The 25,221-nt window shown below is 31.4% G+C and overlaps 2 protein-coding genes across 3 annotated transcripts; one reads left to right on the top strand and one right to left on the bottom strand.

Annotated features, from left to right (window-relative positions):
- The first annotated feature begins 1,196 nt into the window (after positions 1-1,196).
- Positions 1,197-4,500, top strand: LOC115949745 (glutathione S-transferase T3-like). Its single transcript, XM_031067031.1, has 3 exons — positions 1,197-1,514; positions 1,604-2,127; positions 4,218-4,500. Exons 1-3 carry the CDS (start codon positions 1,197-1,199, stop codon positions 4,498-4,500), a joined length of 1,125 nt encoding a protein of 374 aa, XP_030922891.1.
- Positions 4,501-12,821: 8,321 nt separating this feature from the next.
- LOC115950554 (EVI5-like protein) lies at positions 12,822-21,621 on the bottom strand. 2 transcript variants are annotated; one of them, XM_031067745.1, is made up of 9 exons: positions 21,149-21,621; positions 19,985-20,245; positions 19,657-19,852; positions 17,678-17,758; positions 17,477-17,593; positions 15,881-16,078; positions 15,721-15,807; positions 15,536-15,634; positions 12,822-13,157 (listed from the first exon to the last, which is right to left on the bottom strand). In XM_031067745.1, the coding sequence occupies exons 2-9, from the start codon at positions 20,125-20,127 to the stop codon at positions 13,029-13,031; spliced, it is 1,050 nt and encodes a 349-aa protein (XP_030923605.1). In that variant the 5' UTR covers positions 20,128-20,245; positions 21,149-21,621; the 3' UTR covers positions 12,822-13,028. The 2 variants fall into 2 exon arrangements, with proteins under 2 accessions (XP_030923605.1, XP_030923606.1); XM_031067746.1 differs by lacking the exon at positions 17,678-17,758.
- Positions 21,622-25,221: the final 3,600 nt, after the last annotated feature.

A 25,221-nucleotide genomic window follows, 5' to 3' on the forward strand; every position in this document is an offset into this window, starting at 1 on the left:
TCTTCTCTATTGTCTGGTTTCTCTTCAGAAAGCTCCCTCTCTTCAAAAATGCCGCTCTCACGAAATTAACCCTTGCCGTTGCTCTCTCTCACAAAAATCTCGCACCATGTCTTTCACAAAAGAACTCGCACCATGCCTTTCAATCGAAGTTCGCTCAACCACCTGTGACGAAGAATAGAGTTCTGAAGCTCACCCTTTTCTATTGTTCTTCACCACTATGTGGGTTTAGGTTTTGGGTTTTTGGTTCTTTTCTCTCTGTCTGTCTTTCACTCTGTTCTTGATCTTTTCTCTATTTTTTCTATTTAATTAATCTTATTAGAGTCAATAAAATAATCTCAACCTTGAATATCGGTACCCAAACCAAGAAAAACAAAAAAACCCAAACAAAAACATTGAGAATCTGAATATCGGTACCCAAACTTTAATCTTATTATGTCTCTTTTTTTTTTTTTTTCTTTTTTTGGTGTGGAAATATTGAGAATTTGAATTCTGGGTTTTTTTGTAGCTAAAATTGTGATGGCAATGATGTTTGATCAATGAATTCATATTGGGTTTTGCATGTTTGTCATCTTTTCTTGGTGGGTTTTTGATATCTATGTGGTTGGAATGGTTTTTGGAAAATGTTTTCTGGGAAATGTGTGTGTAAATAATTCTATGAATGAAAATGTAAGTGACTAATCTAATGGTTCATGTTGCATTGAGTTGTGTAGTTCTACAATGTGGTAATTTCTGTTGCTTGGTTCCATGAGATTTTGTGAAAATTGTTTCTGAATGTACAATCTTAATTGTGAGATCTCTTGTGCTGTTAATATTTTGGGCTGAGAATGAAAAATTTATAGATAGCTTTGAGGTTGAGTTTTTTAGAATGTGGTGATCATTGTAGTTTTGTTCCTTATGGTTTCTGTGTAATTGAGATAAATTATTGTTAATTGCTTGAAACTGTGATAGAACTGGGAGTTTGATGCCAATAAACCATGAACTGAATGTAAGGGATTCCTTACAGATTATATAATTATTTTTTCTGTGTAACTTAATGTAAATTATTGTTTTTGTTTTTTTTACTAGGAATGGATTCGAGTATTCCAAGGGACACATCTTTCACTAATCTTTTAGAAGATAGTTATGATGAATATATGTCAAGATCTTCACGTATAAGTGGTGAAGATAGTGTTCCACAAGCTTAAGCATTTAGCCAAATGTCTCCACCCCAAGTTGAATCCACAGCTAAGAAACTACAATGTGGTAGCAACTTCACCATACAAGAAGACGTGATTCTTGAGTCCGCATTTCTCAATGTCAACCAAGATGTAGTGCAAAGCACTAACCAAAAACGCACAACATATTGGTCAAGAATTTGGGAGTATTACCACCAATGGAAGACCTTCACTTCTGAGCGTACGATGAGTTCTCTAATGAACCGATGGTCAACGATTCAACTTTGCACCAATAAGTTTTGTGGGTGTTTGGCACAAATTGAATCAAAGAATGAAAGTGGTAAGACTAATGAAGACAAGGTACATCTTATAAAGAAATTTGTGTTAATTTGCTAATTTGTTCCAACTATTTCAAGATAGTAACTATAAACTATTTGTTAATTTTTCAGCTTAATGCAGCAAAAGAGCTCTATCAAGTATTGCAACATACCAAATTTCAATATGAACATTGTTGGAATTTATTAAAGTACTCACCAAAATGGTTGGCTATTAGTAACAGTCAGCAACCCAAAAAAAGAGGGAGATCTGAGCCATCTTCACCTTCTAATCTAGAGTCAATAAGTTTAGAGGATGATGATATTCCACAGGTTCCAATTGTAAACTTGGAGAGACCACCAGGGGTGAAGGCCCAAAAAGAAAGATTGAAGAAACAAAAGTCCAGAGAAGGCACGACTTCACATATAGAAGACATATTGAATGTCATGATGGATGAAAGAAGAAAAATAAGTGAGATGAAAATGGCTTGTATTGAGAAAGGACGTCTTGTAGACCAGGAGCATGATATGGCACGAATTCAACTTAAGGATAAAAAACTTGAAATAGCAAGAATGAAGGAGGAAAATGAAATGGAGAAATTGAGAATGGAAAAGCTGAAGGAAGAAAAAGAGCTTATGATGATGGATGTAAGTATGTTGTCTCCACTGCAGCAAGAATATATTCGTCAATGCCAAATGGAAATCCTTGAAAAATGAAGGTCTTGTTCTTAGACTATTATCATCATCAATGCTCTTATGTTGTATATGATTAAAAGAGCTCTTTAAACTTGTTTTGTATATTGGGTCACTAATTTTTGTTTTGCTACAATATGATCTTGTTGCACTAATCATTTTGTTTTGCTACAATGTGATTCTATTGCACTATATACAAGGTGATCCTGTTGCATTATATATGTATATCTGTTTTCCCCTTCTGTTTTTCTGATGGTAATCTCCCCCCCCCCTCGCTTGAGGCAATTTCTAAGGGAGATGCCTCTGCTTGTAATCTTTCTTAGTCTTTTAATGAAATTGCAGTTTATATAAAAAAAAAAGGGTGGTGTTCAACCTTATTGTATTAAAGCTTTGATTGTGTTGTTGTGTGTGTGTGTGCGCTGCTGTGTGTGTGTGTGCTGCCCATATACAGGGGCTGTGTGTGCGTGTGTGTGCTGCTGTGTGTGTGTGTGTTGTTGTGTGTGTGTTGTTGTGTCTATGCTGCCCAGAAAGTGCTGCTACTGTGTGTGTTGTTGTTGTGTGTGTGTGTGTGTGTGTGTGTGTGTGTGTGCTGTTGTGTCTATGCTGCCTAGAAATTGCTCTGTGTGTGTGCGTTGCTTTGTGTGTGTGTGCTGTTGCTGTTGCTGCTGCTGCTGTGTGTGTGTGTGCTGCCCATATACAAGAGCTTTCATTCAGATTGTGTGTGTAGCTTTGAAAATATTATTGCTGGGAGATTTAAAAATATAGTTGTTGGGAATTTGAAAAATATAGCTGTTGGGAATGAATAGAGAAAGAATAAAAAAATATTAAAAAAAGAATAAAGAAAGGTTAAAGAAATAATGAAGAAATAATATTTAAATGAGATAAAGAATAGGATAGATAATTTGTTGGAAAGTGGATTTGAAAAAGTTGGTAGTTAAATGTAAAAGTTACTGTTCATTCTCCAAATAGTACAAAAATTTGGAGAATCTGTTGGAGATGCTCTAAATCAGCCTAAAGTACAGAAATAAATTATGATAAAAATAATAAAAATTGTTTGTTGTAAAAAGAAAGAAATATATGTCTCTCTTAATTTGTTTGGTTGAATTATTTTTTTGAAAAATACCTTATAAATTTTAAAAATGTGATTTCAATGAAAGAAAAGAAAAATACTTGTGTGTGTGTGCGCTTTTTTGTTGTTGTTATTGTTTTTTTTTTTTTATTGGTGTTGTTGTTATTGTTGTTGTTGAGAAGAGTACTTATGTTGATTTCGATGATTATTTAAGTTTAGTTAGTTAGTACCTTACACTATTTTAAAAATAGATAATTTAGTCCATTTTCTAGTTATCAGTTGTCACTATCAGATTATTATAAATTATAAATAGACAATTTAGGCCTTTACGTTGATTTCATATGTTGATTTCAATGATTATTTAAGTTTAGTTAGTTAGTACCTTACAGTATTTTTAAAATAGACAATTTAAGCCATTTCTTGGTTGTCAGCTATCACTATCAGAGTATTATAAATTATGAATAAATGAACCAATCATTGTTAGAGCATCCACAGCAGATGTGGCAAAAATTATGTCATTTTGCCACATCAAAGACCTACTTTATTATTTTACTACATCATTTTACAACATTTCATTTATCAGATGTTTTATCATACAATTCTATACATTAAAATAATATTTTCTATCCATTAAAATAATATCTACAACTCATTAATCACAATCAACAGCCACTGTAAACAACCAACAGCCACCACCACACAACCACCACATCCTCCACAACCCAAAACACAATTCAAAACAAACCCACCACAGCCATTAATCTCTGCCATTTTTGAAAAATTTTAAGGTTTTGGATGTGTTTCTTGCTCTGTTTTGGTTTTGAGGCAGAGAGAGATCTTTGATTGATCAATACCCAGCCACAACCACGGCCCCACGCCGCCACTGCACCACCACGACCCAAAACCCACTCCCACAAATCAAAACCCCACACCCATACCACCGGACCCCATTACAAATCACCCCAACAATCAACGACACCAATCCAGGCATGATTGCCACCTTGGCCCAATTGGTCCACCCGATTGTGTTGAAAGTCAAATTCGCGCCAACGACGAGCTGGTAAGCGATTCGGTTCCCGAGCCCAGTCTTGATGAACCTGTGGGCGAAGAAGAAAGCGAGCGCGATGAGCCACGGGATCGAGTCTCCGAAGGCAGAGAACGTGGCGGCGAACGTCAGCGTCTTGGTGAGCACGGAGGCGTCGAGGTCGAGCAGGGCGACGGCGCCGAGAGAAACAAGGAGTGGGAGACAGAGAGACAGAGTGAGGTTTGAGAGGAGAGGATTGGGGTTTGAGGGAGAAGAGAGAGGGAACCGAAGAGTGAGAGAGAAAAGAAAAAGAAAAAATGAAGAGAGAGGAGAGAGAAAAGAGAATATAAAACAATATAATTTTTGCAACATTTGTCTGTACCATTGCAAATTTGCAACGGTATTGTAGCCATGTTGTATAATTTTTGAGATTTGGCACATCTCATAAAACACCATTTTTGTGTTTGGTGTGGCAAATGTGCCAAATATTTGGCATTTGGCACACCTGCTGTGGATGCTCTTAGGCGTCTCTAACCCAGGTAAGATTTAAACTATCCCTCCCAAAACTATCGGTTTTAAAAAACAAATAAATAAATACAGCTCATCGCGTAAGTTCTCATGCACATGTGGACAACACGTGGGTGTGAGTTTTTTCCTTTTGTCTACTGAGCAATGCTATCACTAATAATACTTTTTTCACTTACCATCGAGAGCTTGTCATTTATGTAGGTGTGAATTTTTTTATGAGTTTAACTTACTTTCAATACTTTTAAAAAAAAATAATTTCATTTATATATATATATATAATAATAAGTAAAGCAGAGAGAAAATCTAATTAAGTTTCAAATTGAAATTTAATTAGAGTCTAATTTTACGTCATGTGTCTTATTTAATCTAAATTTTAGAATTTTGTGCTAAGTGAGTTAATTTAGTGTAAAAATTAAATTTCAATTAGAGTTTAATTTTGCGCCACGTATATCATTTTGTCTAAAATTTTTAATTTTTGTGCCAAATTAGTTAATTTAGTGTAGAAAACGATGAATCCAATATAATAAACCATAAAAAACATAATCATATAACTAAAAAAAATTCAAATTTATAAGTCATCCATATATATATATTAATAGGTAAAGTTTAGAGAAAATTGAATTATAATTTAAAATTACAATCCAATTTTGCGCCGTGTGTCTAATTTATGTGGGAACTACACCATAATTATTCACTTAAACTTGTGCCATGTGTCTACTTAAGTATTTTAATTTTTGTGTCAAGTGAGTTAACAATTGCAAAATATTAAGAATCTAATATTAATAAACTATAAATTTAAAAAAAAAAAAAATCACATATACTCAATAAAAATCACCACATGTTTCTCAAAAAACAAATAAAATAAAAATCACCACATAACAAAAATCACCATACGTTCTATCTTATTAAAAATTAAAAAGAAAATGATCATAAGTAGTATTAAATTTAGATAAAATTTTTAATATGTGACTAATTATGTTTACTTTAAAAAAAATTTATTTGACTAATTATCTATATTTTATGATAAAAATTGTGTTTAATTTTAAATGTATCTATATGTATGCATGAACGCATGTGTAACATGCTTTAAAAAAAAATAATTTGACTAATTATTTATATTTTTATAATAAAAATTTTGTTTAATTTTAAATGTATCCATGCGTTTACATGAAGTTATATGCTAGTTTTGTTTTAGGCTACGTTTGGGAGTTCATAAGAGAAGAGAATGGAATGGAATGTAATGAAATGATCATAAGGGAATGGAAATGAATGAAATGAAATGTATTTAAGTAAGTGAAAAGAATGGAATAGAATAAAATTAAGCAACCTTGATTGGATGTTTTAAAATTAAGAAATGGAAAATGAATGGAATGTAAGTAATCTTATTTGGAAGTAACATAAAGGGAATGGAATAGAATCATTTTATAATAATATTACTATTAGACCCCTATTTTAAAATAAATGATTGAATATATAGGGGTATTTTGAGAATTTTAGTAAAAAAGTTATTAAATCTAATTCTATTCTTTCCCATTCTCTCCCAATTTCGGGGGAATAAAAATTTGAGGTTTTAAAGGAATAGAGAAGAATGAGTGTTCCCTCCTACCCATTCCATTCCCTATTACTTAAACTCCCAAACAAGTCCATTCCCTGTATTAAAACTCCCAAATAAGGGAAGAGAAGAATATTCTAATATTATTCTTTTCATTAATTTCCATTCTATTCTATTCCTTCCTCCCAAACGAGGCCTTAATGAGAGACGACCACATCATCCACTAATTAAATAAAATATGGATATTAAAACTCACTACCACTTGTCATTGTATATATATAAAATAAAAAAACATGTTCAGTTAAAAAAAGTACTGAAGGTAAACCAAATCATTTTTATATTGTTTATTTCATTTTTGGTTTATTTCACCTAGGTAGGTGTGAAATTTTTTATGGTGTTTATTTCCTTTTTGGTTTCTTTCCAGTTTCCATGCTTTACTTGCATTTTGTACTTGATATTTTATTGTTTAATTATTTCTTCAGTTATTTACCAAAAAAGGAAAAAAGATTTCTTCAATTAAGAGAAGAAAAAAAAGAATATTAGGAATTATATCTTATTCAAAATGATATCATCATCTCATAATTATATACTTTATGCCCTATAACGTGATCATTCGAATCAATTCAAAGAGGGACACATATTCGTTGATTTAATTAAGTTGCTTGTTTGCACCTGTTGTTAGGTTTTGAGACTCTAACCTGGATTGTTATTACGTCCCTAACTCTATCTCTATACTCTCAAAATAAGAAAAGTAAAGCACGAACCAAATTCATAATGAGGAAGAAAAATATGTATATTTTTTTTGACAGAAAAGCGGTAGAGGAAGGAAAAAAAAAAAGACATCATGACGTAAGTTTGTTAATTATTCCTTGCATCATAGGTTTTGTTTGTGACTTTGTTGTTTCTTTTATTAAATTCCTATAATTTTTTATCTTTCTTTTAGAGGATTAATAGTTTTTCATTTTATTATAAAACCTCTCTCACTATATTTATACTATTTAATTTGTATTATTAGCTTATTCTATTTGTGATTCAAGAATTATGCTTTTACATGTGAATGTGTGATTTATAAATTTACATTGAAAATTGTTTTATTTTGGATTAAATGTTTTTTATTTGAAAAATGACTAAAAACAAATTTTTTAATACTTGTGTAAGCCATTTGAAAGTTGTTTAAATGGCTTTAGATATTTTTAGTAAATTTTGGTAATCTTTACAAATTTAACACCTTAATTTGCATTTTAATTAATTATAACATCATCATGGTTCGATTGACCTCAAAACTCTTGAACCTCTCATTCTTCTAGTTCTTCAAATAACAGGTTTTCAAATTTTAGTATTATGTATAATCGTTGCATGCAACATCCCTCTCATGTGAGGGAGTTCGACACTTATGTGTGATTTCAATGATTTTTTTTTTTATTTGAGAATCGATTTTAATGATTATTTAAGTTTACTAAGTTATCAGTAGCACCTTACGTGTATTTTCAAACTATCCCTCCAAAATCTATCGAATTATAAAAAAATACATAAATAAAAGCCTATCACTTAAGGTCATGCAAGTGTGGACAAAAATGGGTGTGAGTTCTTTCCTTTTGTCAATCAAGCAATGCTGCTTATACAATAATTTTTCATTTGGGCAGTCCACTAATAGTATTTTTTTTTACCTACAATTGACAGCATGTCATCTAAGTGAGTGTGAAATTGTGAGTTTCAATTAGCTTAATTGATAAAGTTTCTGACAATTGAATAAGAGGTTTGAGGTTCAATTTTTGCCTATATTAAAAACCGATTGATGTCTTAGTTTGATGATAAAGAGCACAATTATCAGAAGCAGACACCATATGTTAAAACTTTATAAAAATAAATAAATAAAAAAGGTATGTGTAAAATTTATTTTTGTGATGTTTATTTCCTTTTTGGTATGTTTCACCTAGGTAGGTATGAAATTTTTTGTGTTGTTTATTTCCTTTTTTGTTTCTTTCCACACTTCGCTTGCATTTTGTACTTGATGTTTTATGGACAAAGTTTAGCTACAAAATTGGTTGTAGTTTAAGATTATAACCTTACTCAATATCTTTTTATTGAAGGTGAATTTTGAAAAATCCACCATTGGATTATATCTTCTTCTTATATCTTTCATGCTTGCAAAATTTTTAAAAAATTAAAGATTAATAGCTATGTCATCAATAAATTGTTTAAATTGCAAGTTTTTATAGTTTAAAATTATGCATAAGATATAAGCTTATAGATGATATAATAAATAATATCCGATTGATACAAAATTTGACATGTGTATTAAGAGTATAAAGAACATACAATTTAACAATTAGATTTTCAAAATATGTAGTAATATTTATTTTATTGAATAAGGTTGTAGCCTTAAGTTACAATCAATTTTGTAGCTAAATTTTGTCCATGTTTTATTATCCAGTTATTTCTTAAATTATTTACCCCCAAAAAAAATTCTTCAATTGTGAGAAGAAAAAAAAAAGAAAAAAAACATTTGGAATTATATCTTATTTAAAATAATATCATCATCTCATAATTATATATTACTGCTATGAGGGTAAGCAGGCCGAGTAAATGAGTTGGGCCATGGGCCGCACTCGAGGATACCCAGGAACCCGAGGATGGTCATAACATGATCATTTGAATCAATTTAGAGGGACACATATTCTTTGAATAAAGTTTATTGTTTGCACCTTTGGTTAGGTTTTTGAGACTCTAACTTGGATCATTATGTCCCTAACTCTTATCTCTTGACTCGAAATGGGAGCATACTTGACTTTTGCTGTTATCCTTATCTTAACTTTTGTTGTCATCCTTATCTTATCATATCATAGGTATAGTCAATAGTCCTCTAACTCGTCCTATGCTCTCAAAATAAGAAAAGTAAAGTGTGAACCAAAATCATAATGAGGAAGAAAAAGATATCATGATGTAATTTTATTATTCCTTGCATAGTAGGTTTTGTATGTTGACTTTGTTGTTTCTTTATTAAATTCCTATAAGTTTATCTTTCTTTTAGAGGATTAATAGTTTTTCATTTTATTATAAAATCTCTCTCACTGTATTTATACCATTAGATTTGTATTATTAGCTGATTTTATTTGTATTAGTAAAACTAAGTCTTATACAAGAACCAGTAAAAAAAAGTAAAAAAGTGAAAATAAAAAAGTAAGATTAGTAAAAAAAATATTTTGAGAGAGGGGGATTAATTGCAATTGTACCGGATCTCAATCCAAATCTCAACCATTGAATATAAAAAATGAGAAAAAGTAAAAAATTAAATAAATATTGTGAGAGAGTGGAGGTTAATTATACGGTGCAATTGCATAACAGATCTCAATCCAAAATTGAGAGAGGTAGAGAGATAAAGAGATAGGGTTCAAATTGACATGAAAGAGGGCCTTTCTTTTTCTTGAGGGTGAGAGAGGTTGTCGCGACTTGTTCATTAACTTTATTTATTAGCTTTTAAGGGATAAGTAATTGTTTTGATTAATAAAAAAGCAAATTTTTAACAAATAATTATATAAGATGGTTTGGTTGTAAAAAGAGTCTCCCTCTTAATTTTATTTATTTATTAATGTATCTCTCATAATTGTTTTATGTTATTAAATTTTGAAAAATACCTTATAAGTTTTTTAAATATGATTTCAATGGAAAAATAATAATTAAATACTTGTGTTGATTTCAATGAATATTTAAATTTACTTATTTAGCGGTAGCAGTAGCACCTTACATGTATTTTGAAACTATCCCTCCTAAAGCTATCGAATTATAAAAAAATAAAAAAATAAAGCCAATCACTTAAGTTCATACAGGTGTGGACAACAGTGGGTGTGAGTTCTTTCTTTTTGTCTATCAAACAATTCTATAGATACAATAATTTTTCATTTGGGAACTCCACTAATAATATTTTTTTTTTATCTACCATTTGCGGCATATCATCTAGATAAGGGTGAAATTGTGAGTTCCAATTAGCTCAATTAATAAAATCTCTAATGATTGAATAAGAAATCGGTTTAATTCTCGCCTACACTAAAAACCGATTGGTGTCTTAGTCTAATGATAAAAAGTACAATCATTAGAAGTGGACGTCATATGTTAGAACTCTATAAATAAAATAAAGAACAAAATTTCTCTTCAAATTAGTTTGGAGAGAAATCCTTCAAACTTCTTATATATTTCTTTTTTGAGTGTGAATTTTGAAAATCTAACCGTTGAATTTCATATTCTTTATGTTCTTAACATACGTATCAAATTTCGTTCAAATTTGATATTATTTACTATTTGATTAATTAACTTATTTTTATATACAACTTTATATCACAAAAACTTGAAAATATAACATTTATTTGATGACATAGTAATTGATCTTTGATTTTCTTGAAATTTTGTAAGCATTAAGAATGTAATAAGAACATGCAATCTAATGGTTAGATTTTCAAAATTCACACTCAATATAAAGATATATAATGAGTTTGTAGGGTTTCTCTCCAAACTAGTTTAGAGAGAAACTTTGTTCTAAAATAAAATAAAAATTTGTGAGAAATTTATTTTTGTGACAATTATTTCCTTTTTGGTTTGTTTCACCTAGGTAGGTGTGAAATTATCGTGTTGTTTATTTCTTTTTTGTTTCTTTCCACATTTACTTGCATTTTGTACTTGATGTTTTATTGTCCAATTATTTCTTCAATTATTTACAAAAAAAAAAAAAAGATTTCTTCAATTAAGAGAAGAAAAAAAAAAGAATATTTGGAATTATATCTAATTCAAAATAATATCATCATCTCATAATTATATACGACTGTTTATGCCTATAACATGATCATTTAAATCAATTTAGAGGGACACATATTCTTTGAATTAAGTTTCTTGTTTGCACCTTTTGTTAGGTTTTGAGACTCTAACTTGAATCATTACGTCCCTAACTCTATCTCTTGACTTTTGTTGTCATCCTTACCATATCATAGGTATGGTTAATAGTCCTCTAACTCATCCTATGCAGCTGTGCTCTCAAAATAAGAAAAGTAAAGTGTGAACCAAAATCATAATGAGGAAGAAAAAGATATAATGATGTATGTTTATTATTCCTTGCATAGTAGGTTTTATTTGTTGACTTTGTTGTTTCTTTTATTAAATTCCTATAATTTTTATCTTTCTTTTAGAGGATTAATAAATTTTCATTTTATTAAAAAATGTCTCATTATATTTATACCACTAGATTTGTATTATTAGCTGATTCTTTTAGTGATTTAATAATTATGCTTTTACATGTGAATTATGCTCATTCACTATATTTATACCATTAGATAGTGAATGCTTTCAATCTTCACCATACCCAACAAACTACTTTGCTCTTTCACTATTTCACAAGCATTTCTAAAAGAAGGTTGTTGATTTATGGTCTTTTTGGCAGGCAGGAACATAATGGACGCTGATACATTTTTGTCGGATTAATAAAATTTCACATAAGATTCACTTTGCTTTTTGCTGGTTGGGACAATGGTAGGTTTGGCTGTGTTAGATTCAGATTGGCCTAATTTTTGTTGATCAAAGAAATTATTGAAACTAATCTACTTTGAATGCTCCAGAAAGTTAATAATATTAAAAACAAAAAAGAAGGGTGCAAGTTTAGCATTGTACATTTATAGGAGTCACATTTTACAACATTTATCATATGTGAAATGCAAAACTGAATCTGAATGCATCACTTTTCAATGCCAAATTCTCAAGCATTTGTAGCAAACACGCACCGCAGAACCATGGTATGAACATGACAGTTTCACAAAAATGAACACATGGGGAGAATCCCAGCAGCAACGTGTTAAACATCAGCAAGATAATATTCTATCATTCAAATAATGAAAACAAGGAAAACATTTCTGTAAAGTTTGATTTGGTCGGTAATCAGTAATCAGTATGTTAAATTAAATGAATTCAACACGTATTTGAGCAGGCTAAGTCTAAAGTCTAAACAATACTCAAGGTCTTAAGTTTGCCTCTTTGGATGCATCAACAACGTGAAACAGACTAACAATCCTATACTAAGAATATCATCCAAATTGATTTTTCAAGTGCGGGTTTCTTCTTGCCCTTAAAAAGGGTTTCAAGTAGAGGACCCAAAAAAAGAAAAGTATAAAGTAGAACAACTTTTTCCTTTTTAAGCTCTTAGTCAGCAGAGATATCAGTCTTCAGAAAATGTATAAACAGCAATTTTGAATGACAGCAGTTGAAATATATCAAAGCATAGAATGCATGCTAATACATTGAATATTGTGATGTTGACCATACCAACATATAATTTTCTTACAAAAGTTGATGAAGAAAATGATGCCATTTTGATTGAAATGATTTTATGAGCTGGTTAGGATGATCAAAAGTTGACTTCGGTTGGTCTACCATTTGCTAAACTGGAAAGAAAATTAGCAATTAAAGAAAACAATTATGTACTTGAGTTAATCATACAGCCAAGGGAAAGTGATGAACAAGTCACCTCAGAAATGTATATTGAGCAATGAGCAGTATAATTTTGCTGGAAAAAGGTTTCACTTGTAAGCGGTGATTTTTCAGAGGCTTTATAACGCATGTTTGAAACACAGTCAATGTTTGAAACATGTTTCTTCATACAACATATCACCAAGAAAAAGAATAAAAGAATTGGAAGCTATAGATTGGCAAGTCTTGCTTAGCTCCTCTTAGATGATAAGAACCTTTCTTGTGATTGTTTCTGCTTTTCATTGAACTCTTTTGATTGAACTGGCTTTTGATTCTTCTTCTCATAGTCCTGCTTCAGTTCCTCTAAACGCTTAGATACCTAATAATTAAAGAAAAAATATGGCACAAATGAGTGGGGAAAATAAAAAGAATAATGAAAGAAAATCCAACAGAATACTACTAAGCATTTCAAGCACTTGAAAGCCTGCATGGAAAATTGTAGGATGCAAATGTGTCTTATAGCGTCTGAGTAACCTAGTCCTCATATCTTAGGATGTGGGAATATAGATGAAATTCCACAGATCCTAAGTGTCCTTTCTAACGAATCTGATGTATATGAAGTGTCTACATAGCTTAAGAGTGTATTAAAGTGGCACTTCAGACATTTTGCCCTGTGAATAGTGTCGAACATATCATGAAAGTACCCTTCAGGAACTTCCAGAGTAATAGAAACGTTTATTTCCTTCTTCTGCACAAGTCAGTTAAAATACAAATTACTAAGATTAGCTGCACGAAAATTTTGTAATCCTACCCATCTTGTCCATCTAGTTACTTCACACATTCTGGTTTTCAATATTGAAGTATTGAAATATTCTCTAAGAGATTCTTCAAAGAGAGGTTACTGACAAGGAAGTGATTAGCTTATTTATTTGTTACTGATTAGCTTATTTATTTACTTGTTTGGATGACAAGAAACCTCTTCAAGTCGGGGCCCCTTCGTGGACCCACCCCTGTCAAGTAAAATCCCAAGTACAGGACCCGCCCACAAGAACCATTTATTTGAGTAATCCCAGGACTCAGATTGGAGACCTTGTGGGGTACCATGAAGCCAGCCAATTGGGTTAAACTGTGCGGGAAACTGGTAAGCTTTTGGCAGAGGCTAATGCAACTATTACCTAAATTCCCAAGGTGCAAAACCCCTCTTGAATATCAGAATTCCATCCTATATTTTGTTGTAACACTTTGTACAAATGTATATCAAAGATTCTAGCAAATAGTTTAAAGATGTGCCTCAATGGTTTCATTAGCCCTGGCCAAACAGCTCTTATACTGGGTAGAAAGATTTCAGTTAATTTCTTGCTTGCTCGAAGAACTGACTAGGAATTATCATAGGGATGATCAGCTGCTTAGATGCACAGTCAAATTTGATATTTTGAGTACAAATTAGTGGAATGGAGTTCCTTCAAGGTATTTGCTATTGGGTGTCCAGAAAAGCTCTTTCGATGGGTCGAGACTTGTATTTCTACTCCTCAGTATTCCATAGCTTAGAATGGAGGCTTGGTTGGGTACATTGAATGTAAGAAGGGGCTAAGACAAGGATGTCCAATTTCTCCCTATCTTTTTGTTATGGCTATGGCTATGGAGCTTTTTAGAAAGCTGATGCAGAGTGCTGTTCAGAATGGACTTCTATCCTAAGTGCATTAAAGTAAATCTTTCACATTTGTGCTTGACAATCTAATGATTTTTATGGCAGCCAATAAGAGCAGAGTGGAAATCTGTAAGCAAGTTCCTGACGAGTTTAAAGAATTTTCGGGAATGGCAGCTAATGTTGGTAAAGGTGAAGTATATTTGTCTGGTGTGACAGAGGAAGCAAAGCAGAAAATTTTAGGTGTATTGCATTTTAAGGCAAAATCCAATAAAAGTATTTGAAAGTTCTTCTTATTTCAAGTTGACTTTCTTGGAAGGAGTGCAAACCTCTGTTTGATTAGATCACAAGTAGAATTCACTCTTGGTGTGCGAAATACTTTCTATTTGCCAGTAGACTCCAACTGTTTCGATCAGTGTTATTCACTGTGAGATTCTATTGGGCAAGTTTACTAATTCTCCTAAGAAGGTATTGAGGCAGTTGAGAAAATTTTGAATGCATTTTTTTGGAATGGCTTGACTAAAGAGAGTGCAAGAACTAAGGTGGGTTGGGAGTCTTTCCCAAAAAAGGATGGGGCCTTGGGCTTGAACTAGTTCAAAATTTCAAAGTAAAACAAAGCTGCTATTTCTAGATTTATTTGGAATTTTTCTGGATGTGCTGGCTCAATTTGGGTAGTGTGGACAGAAGCTTAGTTAACGAGAGGGAAATCTCCGTGTGAATACCCATTCCAGCTTATTATTGATTAGTCACTTATTCATATCTATCTCCAGTAACATACAAGTAATGGCCTTTGATGTCAAATGTTTCCTGCTGTGCTTGCATCAATTTCTAGAATTTACTACATAACAAGAGGTCTCTTGTAAGTTTTGAACATTTCATGCTTCTTACCTAAATTTGAAAACCTTTCACTTTGGCTGAGATAGATTAAGCTCAATTAAGATTTATTTCAGTTCAAGTTGCCTGAAGTTGTGGCCTTACGCAAGAGGGTCAGAAAAATTGTTTAGGCATTAAGGTTATAGTGCATATGTGAAGAAAAAATTATTATGGCTTAAAGCAACTGGAAATACCAGATTCAAGCATTATAAAACCATTCAAATGGAGGGGGAGAGAACCTTGATCGAGTAGGCCATTGGTAATAACGTATCTGGATCCATTGCATCCTCAGGGAAGTTACGCAAAGCATATATGAGTTTCTCAAAAGGTAATTTTATCTGATAAACAAAACAAGAATGTTATGAAAGAGAAATTACACTATTAATTTAAATATTGACTAGACAAAAGATCCAGTGAAACTCACCAAGTCATCATGGCAATACTTTAGTAGGGCCAAACCAACCTTAAAAACAATTTGAACACCCTGCAAATGAATATGATAGATATATATCTATATATATATCAAGTTTTAACCAAATATCAATGCTTCGAAGGCAAAACACTTAATCTTAGCAACCACTAACCTCATAGAGAAAGACGTCCCAAATTCGAAGAGCCAAATGGAAAGGAAAAGAGTATGAGAAAACAGTTATGAACCACTGACTTGCATACATGCTAGGATTTACCATTTCTTGGGTAAAATGCTCCCCCAGCTTTGGCAAATACTCTCTCGCCAGGTTATCAAACTGAAAAAGATACTGTTGTACCAGAGGCAGTCCTACCTATCAATACGCATATAACAACAGATTCAGAGCAATAAAATATATATTTCACTCTAGTCTAAACAATGGAGGGCTTTGGCAGAATAATGCACAATAGACAATTAAACAGCCATTAAGGCTATCAAATATTTGTATGGAAGTGCTAACCTCCTTACCTTCAAGTGAGATTAGAATTGTCCCATAATTTTCAGGAACCAAAAACCAATCTCACTTCAAATTACGGAAAAATAACATTTTCATAAGACTAAAAAGTGTGCACCTTTTTTCCCTCTCCCATTTCCCATAATTTTCAGGAACCAAAAACCAATCTCACTTCAAATTACGGAAAAATAACATTTTCATAAGACTAAAAAGTGTGCACCTTTTTTCCCTCTCCCATTTCACCTCCCTCTCTCTACCAGTGTTTCCCATCTCTACCTAAAACTCAGCATCTACTGCTTCTCTAACAAATTCTGGGTTCTGCCCTTGCCTTTTTATGCAGGGTTCAAAACATCAACACAATGAATTATTCAATTTCTCCAGTTATCTCACAGCTGGTTATCTGGGAATCATTCTTTTTCTCTGATTAAATCTAAAAGAACTTTGAAGAGAAAGAGTGGGAGGTGTGTTCCATTTTTCCCCTCCAAACTCTTTGGCTCTTATTTCTCAACCCTCTAAAGTTCTAATGGCTTCCAAAAGCACAACAGAACTCCAAGTATTCTCACGCTGCCATACTTATATATAAAAAAATTATTCTCACACTGCCATACTCTCTCAATTTTATTCTCTCCGCTTTTTAGGTTTAAGGTTAACTCTTCTTCATCTTAACCCTTTTTAGGGTTCAGGTTTCTTTTATCCTATTAATATTATTTTTTAGTATACTATCCCACACCAATGGCAATGTAGTACAGTGGATGATGAATCTGTAGAAAGGGGTAGGGATCAGGGTTTAACCTTTAACCAAAAATAAAAGCAATAAATTATAATTCATTACACAAGAATAGTTTTCAATTAAAAAAGAATTCATAATTTTACTGCTTTTCCCAATTTAGTTAATTGACACACCAATGTCCAATTTCATCATTCCTCCTAAACTATAGTTTTCTCAGTTTACTTATATCGACTGAAATTCCCTCAGACTGACCAAGCAGTCAGCCTAAAATCTTTCTTTTAACTCTTTTGCCTGTTCAAATTTATTAGATCTGTTAGAGCTTTGTAATTTGAGAGATTGATGTACTGCTACTCAAGTATACCACCGGTGTACCTGGGTTTTCTCTTTTTTGATTAGTAAACTTTCATCACTCATCAAAAAAAAGAATGAGAATCTTTCTTATAATCTAGCTTCTTTCAGCTGCCAACCTAAGTTGAGTGCACCTCTAACAATGAGAAACAAAGATGTTCTTGACATAAAAAGCTTACCAGATATAATCCTTCCATTGGAGCATGGACAGCTCCTTTCAGTAATGCGACCAATAACCAGAAGGCATCCTCTTCACTCATATAAAGAAGCAATAGACCAGCTAAAAAGCCCATTCCCTGCATTTCAGTTCAATATCATTCAGTTCCATACACAGTTACACACAGTAGATAGAATAATAATGGTACATTTAAGAGTCAAACCTGAACATAACCAACTTCTCTGTCAAAAACAGAGTATGCTTTCAAAACATTGTAAAGGGACCTTTGACCTGGTCTGTGTCTCTACCAGAAGAAAACATGTGAGGGAAATGTACAAGAAATGTCTCGTATTATATCTAGTTCTGAAGCTGATGTCTCATATATTACTAGTTGCTGCATGAATATAAAATCCTATCAACGTCATGCTAATAAGTGCATGTGAGGAAGAATAGCAATAAATGAAAAAATATACAGAATGTTTAAAGAATCATCAAAAGCCAAGAAAATTGACTTCCTTCTCTCTTTTCTTTTTCTTTAGTGTATAACTTAGCCTGCATTCTAATCTACCTCATCCACTCAAGAATTAAAGGTAAATACGTTTCTTATCATATTTTAAACAAACCAAACTATTAATATTTTCTTGTACAACCCAGAGGCTCATCTCAGACATGCGATTGTATAATAAAACAAGAGTCACACAAGTTGAATTGTTAAGTATTAAATTCAAACAAGAAGTCACAGATTCAAATGGTGAGATTTCTTTATTTGCCAACAAAAGTTTCAGGTCAGAAGCATACTAAAACCGAACAAAGCTCAAGTCTTTCTAAGATTATTAAGGGGGGAAAGTAAGAGGGACAATTGTTTGGACATTGCAGAGAAACCAGATTATCTAGATGATATAATTGGCAACATTAAAATGTATCTAGCTGAAAATCAATGAAAATACATTTTTGACTAACACTTAAGTGAACACGTACATATACATCTGCGTATATATGTAATGTGTGCGTGTGTGTGTTTGTGTGTGTACAATTTCATTTTTGATATTAAATCTGGCCTCCCAAGCAAAACTTCCTTGCTTCACCACTGTGAAGGACTATCCAGGATATATGCCTGATGATAAATAGGTACCATACAAAGTTATATATTTTTATAATACTCTAGCTCAAAATAGATGATAAAATTCCTTTCATGTGTTGTCTCAAAATATTCCCTTTGTCCCATATTGTAGGTCATCTTTAGAAAATCCAACTTTTTAAGAGAACATCACTTAATGCAGTCTTTCAAGAAAAAAAGATATAGGTTTCTAAATTACTCTCTTTAATCTAAAATTAGATGAAAATGAGTATTGAATTTTCAAATAAGTCACAAGTTAGGAAAATTATTAACATTATGTCTATTGAATTTTCAAAGAGAGCCATCTTTTGGGACATCCCACAATGGACAAAACAAACAGATGGAATAACTTTCCAATAGTGTAACTTTTCATATTTCAATTTCCCATATTACCCTCACTCTTTTCCAAAAAGCAAACAAGGTTCTTATCATATATGGTAATACACAAATAACTTGTGGGTAAAGCCACTAAAACAAATATATTATGGATCACAGTATCGGAGAAAGGCCTTCTAGGCACTGAAGTAGAGTATTGAAATTTTGGCATATAATTCAACTCATCCACCCTAAAACTGCAGCGACTGCCACTAGCTATGGCTTTGCTTGAAAATGTCAGAAATCTATCCGTGAAAAGCAGCCTAGGTTAAAGAAAATGTAAAACCTGCCACAGAAGTTTCATCTCACTGACAAAGAGCCAGAGTACATTTCATCACTCAAAAGTTTTATGTGAGGAAAACAAAAAATCTGCCAGGGTGAATTTCTCTATGCCAAAAATCTTTCAATATCCATTCATAAACAGTAAATCAACTCATAATCTCATATTACAATATCATGCATGTTTTGTAATTAAGATAAACAAGTCCACTCCCAATTAACCTGTTGCATGCGAGAGAGAGAGCAGGCAGGGGAGAGAATTACTTTTCCTATAATCATCATGAAGAATCAAACACAGAATCATGCAATCCATGGAGATATATCAGGCAATGGCCATGGCTTGCTAAAAAAGTAAAAATAATATATCTTCACCTAACAAGAACAATAATTGTGAAGGTTATTTATCAAGACAAACTAAGGAAAAGGCATACCTCATAAACCCCGGGGTTCATCAGCAAAAGGTCCCGACTTCCAGATATCAACTGCCAAATGAGACCCCGTAAACATTCAGGAATTCCTTTCCTTATACGCCTTTTTACAACATGTGGTTTTCTCTTGACATAATATGCCCAATCACTCCCTCCAATCCCGATCATTTTCCTCCATTTTTGAACCCTTCTTTCCTCCCTAAAAAGAAATTCAATATCCTTGTAAGTGAACAAGTCCACTATATATCAAAATCACACAAACTTAACTGGCTGGTCATACATAACCGTTCAGCACAAAGTTTTTATATGTTTTATAAAAGAAAAAGCAAACCTCTCATATTCATAAGCTGATCTTTCTTTCATCGAACCATCATGAGAGTAACTAAGTTCCCGCTTTACAAACCCAAATCGATCCAATGGTGCTGGCGGAGGAACTGGACCTGGTTCATAGTCATCTATTCTTTTCTTTGCCATTCTATTATCTCAACAAAGCTCTTGCACTCCAAAAGGCAGATGTCATAACTTTGTTTTCCCAAACATGATGACCCAGTGACCAATTTTGCATCACATCCACAAGTGAAGTCTGAAAGAGCTAAAAGATAAAAAGAATGATAATCTTTAAAATATTAATCCCCAAAGAACTGCAATTATTAAGAAACAAACCAGACCTGTTTTCAATGAAAGAAAAAACCCTCAATTTGTAGAACCATCCAATCAGTGAAAACATCTAGTACTACTAGCTAGTAATTATAAAGGTGCAAACACTTGGCTGTTGAAAATGATCATTACCCCAAAAAAAAAAAAAAAAAAAAAAACACATTAGTTACAACTTACAAGTGTATTCCCGTAGTTATAAAAATTACGAAACTAGCATAAACAGTATAAGAACATATGTGATGACTTCTACAAGTCAATGATACGACTGCTCTTAAAAATGATAATCACAACAACAAAGATGCTAAACTACAAAACCAGGCACAAAGTGATCACTGATCAGTACGCATAACAGCTAGCTACAATTAGAAAATTATTATTTTACTGTCATTGAATCACCATGTCTAACAAGGAAAGTATTTTCCAAGAAACAATAGATACAAGGAGTAAATACAAATACCCATTAAGGAAAATGCTCAGGTCATGTTAGCTACAAGGCAACGTAAAGAATATTACACATTAGAGAATCACTGTGGAACATTGTGCCTGGCTAATCCTTAACATGTTTAAACACACACAAAATTTTAACAATAAGCGTACTAGCTGCAATCCTTCATCCAAAAAATTGAACTAAAATAAAATAAAATAAAAAGAACAATTCAACAAACTTGCTAATAAATACCCACGAAATTAAACTAGAGATGAACATGATCTTTGAAAAATAAAGTTAAGAAAAGTAAAACCCACAAATCTTTTGCATAAATATCAAATGGGTCAGCTCCAAAATAAGAAATAAGGAAAAAAAGAATCAAAGACCAATATAAGAGCTGAGAAAACCAACCTGGGTTTTGGAGAATTCAGAGTGAAGAAATGATGATTGATTGTTTCTCTTTCTCCTTGTGAGTTGTGATGCCTATAATTGATTGTTTTCTACACTATATATTATGTGCAATTTTGATTCTACAGAGAAGAAAGAATGTAATCTAATCTAATAAAATCTGCTATTGGCATTTGTATCATCAAAGAATGATGGGTTTTGTTTTTTGTTGGCTGTCTCTCATAAACCAAGGGGAATTCTACGCGTATGTTGCTGTGACTATTGAGTACGATGAAAATGACAGAAATGAATTTTCTTTTTCCACTCTCTGTTTAAGGGCTTTGGCTGTAGTGTTGTACTGTAAGAATTGCGACAAATCGTAAGAGGCTTTTGGCTTTTGCCAAAGCAGAGAGTGTGTTTCAACGAATCTTTATAGGTATAGATCTCGTTTGAGTCGGTTGTCAAGGCAACGACCTTGCAGACTGCAGAGACTGCCGAACCCGAATTGAATGTGTAGACGTGTCGAATCTGTAGATGGTTATTTATACCCGATCTAAGGACATTCCATTAGCTTGTGCAATTTTTTTTTTTGGGTTTGTTTTAGCATAACATCCCATTTTCTCTATTTTATCCGACCACTTTCTAGAACCTATACATATATTATCTATTTTACATTTTATTAAAATCTTATTTATTTATCAAATTTTTATTACTTTCTCAAATTATCTTTTTGTACATATAAGAGAAATATTAAAAAATATATTTACAAGTAAATAATAATGTGTATACACGATTATTGTAGTAACAGTATAAATTTATATAATTTTTTTTTGGATAGAATGCAATCATTAGAAGCGGACGTTATATGTTGAAAATCTAAATATATACATTTTTAAATTGACTTATATGAGTGATTTGTTGACTTAGGTTTCAAATGTCCAAATTTAACAAATTATTATGCTATTTTACTGATGAACAACATTCTCTTAATAGTAACGTGCATATTTCCATGATTATTGTAATAACAACGTAAATTTATACATTTTATTTGATAAAGTGCAATCATCATTAGCGGATATCATATGTTGAAACTTTAAATTTATACATTTTTAAATTGACTGATATGAGTGATTTGTTGACTTAAATTTCAAATGTCCAAATTTAATAGATTATTATGCTATTTTACACACACTGATGAACAACATTTTCTTAATATTAACGTGCATATTTCCATGATTATTGTAATAACAATGTAAATTTATACATTTTATTTGATAAAATGCAATTATCAGAAACAGATGTCATAGGTTGAAACTCTAAATTTATACATTTTTAGATTGACTGATATGAGTGATTTGTTGACTTAAAGCCTCAAATGTCTAAATTTAATAGCTTATACACGGATGAACAGCACTCTATTTGATCCATCAAAAAATGATTTTTTTTTTTTTTAATTTTACCTTTCTTTTTCTTGTCTTTGTATGGTGCATAGACAATTAGTTTATAAACACACACTAGCATCTTTGCACACGTGTTGTGTGTGCTTAGAGGCTCTTCTATTTATTTTTATTTTTTTTGTAAGTGCAAATTTTTTTATTGATTATAATTCGAGGTTGATACATTTTTCAATCACCGAAATTCCTAGGGTTTTCGGCTTTGATTCTTTCATTCGCCTTGTTCATTGTTTTTCATTAGAGATTTATAAGTTCGTGCGTGATCAAAGGCATTTTATTTTTATTTATTTTTATCTTGTTTTCGACATTACTACATAAATAACAACAATCCATCAAGGGGGAAAAAAGGATGTCATGTCATTGAGGAAAAACCAAGCCTTTCTTCTTAATCCATCTGATCAACCTGCAAATAAGTCAAAAAGTGGATCACCTTAGTTAAAAATAATGTAACGATTTATTCTTGAAAATTATAAATTTCACTTTTTTCCATGATTCTCAATAACCCAAAATAGCATAAACTCAAATCAAAATTCTAAAGAATTTTTTTTTGAGCATTATGATCCAATTAGAAAGAAAAAAAAAAATGAAGATATTAAAAATTAGAAACAAATTATTGCAAAGGGGACTAATCACATATTATTTCTTTAAACAAAAGCCTCTTAATTTATACGCAAATGAATAAAAGTTAATTTTTAGAACCTTAAGTGAAATACGTTAGGCTTCAAATTGAATACCAAACACTAAGGAAGCTTGTGAGCTCTATTGAGTTTGTAATATAAGATCATGGCAAGTATCCACCAGCCTGTTGAGTCTCCAAATCTAATTGTTGTAGCCTATCCAAGAAAAGACATTAGAAGGGAAATAGTTCAATCATATAAATTTTTTAATAAGGTTCATTTAATAAATATAGCATTTAAAATAAATTAATAAATAAATATAGCATTTTTAAATTGACAACATGAGACTAAAACAACCAAAACCAGTGACAATGGAAAATCTAAAAAAATATGTGAAATTGATTAAAAGGTAGTGGCTACTAGCAATTTCTTTAGACTAATAAAACTTACCCCACGACACCAGCAAAGACACACACAAGTAATCCTTAACTCTACAATTTCCCCCAATGTTGTCAGGTATCAAACCATCACAAACACCTGAAAATTCAACAATGTTAGAGACTGAGAATAATAAAAAATCATTAGTATTTATTTTCAAAATTATGATGAAGCAACAATAATTAAATACCAAGGTAGACTACAATTCAAAGTTATATTGGAAATGAATTTGGGGAATGCACTTGGATGACGTAGAGAGTTTTTTTTTTTGATATAGACGCAGAGAAATTGAGACTGCTGGATGTGTGAGTTTTATTTTTAAAAATTAATCATATCCAATCGTGGTGATATTGTTTTAAACATGGAGTTTATCTCTATGAATTAGTATTTTTAGGTGGTTTATGCAAAAAAAAAAAAAAATTGTAGATATAATGGTTAAAAAATAAAAACTGAATAGAAACATGTTTTCTAAAATGAGGTGCTCTTATCTTCATTTTAAAATTAGGAGTTATGATTTTTGTTTTTTTTTTTTATAGGGAAAAAAATAAAAATAAAGGTTTTTTATTTTTCTTTTGTAAGTGAGATAGTATTACTCTTTTAATATTTTTTGGAAGAAGTAATTTTGTATTAGGTATTAACTTCTTTGCATTGATAAGTATTGGTATATTCAAATTTCTGTTTAAGGTAGTAATGTCTATTTAGTATAAATTGATAAGTATTAGAATACTCAAATTTATGTTTAAGGTAATAATGTCTATTGATAAGTATTAGACTTATCACACGTGCATTGCGTGTACAATAATTTTTTTATTTTTTATTTTTTTAGTGTTATAATGTTTAAACGTGATATATTGTACTTTAAAACAAAAAAAAAAAGAAAAAGAAAAAAGGCAAGGTAACATAGAATAATTTTTAAAAATGAGATAGAGATATTATCCTAAGTTTTAGGCAGAATGAAGAAGATAAAAGAAAAATCCTAAAACATAATTAAAGTATTTGAATCCAAATATATAATAAATACAGATAGGAATAAGACATTTGAATACATAATGAGAATGGGTAAGTAAGGTCGTGGGTTTGTTTTGGAAGAAGTAATTTTGTATTTTGTATTTTTTATAAACATATTTGAATTCAAATAGATAACAAATACAGATAGATATCAAACATTTGAATACAAATGCCAAAGACCTTGTAGCTGAATTGGCACCTCCCCATGCACAAAGTGCTTGGAGGTTAAGGGGGAAAGGATTCAAGCTGCGGAGTTAGCAGCATGTTGTAATTATTTCTCAAAAAAAAAAAAAAAAACATTTGAATACAAATGAGAATAAAGTTTTGTTTTGTTTTGTTTTGTTTTTTTTTTTTTTTTTGTACACGAGATAATATTACTCTTTTAACCTTTTTTGTTTTTTGTAGGGAAAAAAAAATTAAATGGTATGTTATTTTAGAATTTGTATGAGGATATTTTGGTATGTCAAAAATTGAAGACGAAACAGGGGAATATTTTTATTAGTAGTATATATAAATTATCTTTTTGTGCATATAAGAGAAATATTTAAAAATATATATACATGTGAATAGTAACATGTAT

This window comes from Quercus lobata, chromosome 6 (genome assembly GCF_001633185.2).
Source record: "Quercus lobata isolate SW786 chromosome 6, ValleyOak3.0 Primary Assembly, whole genome shotgun sequence".
Taxonomy (NCBI): domain Eukaryota; kingdom Viridiplantae; phylum Streptophyta; class Magnoliopsida; order Fagales; family Fagaceae; genus Quercus; species Quercus lobata.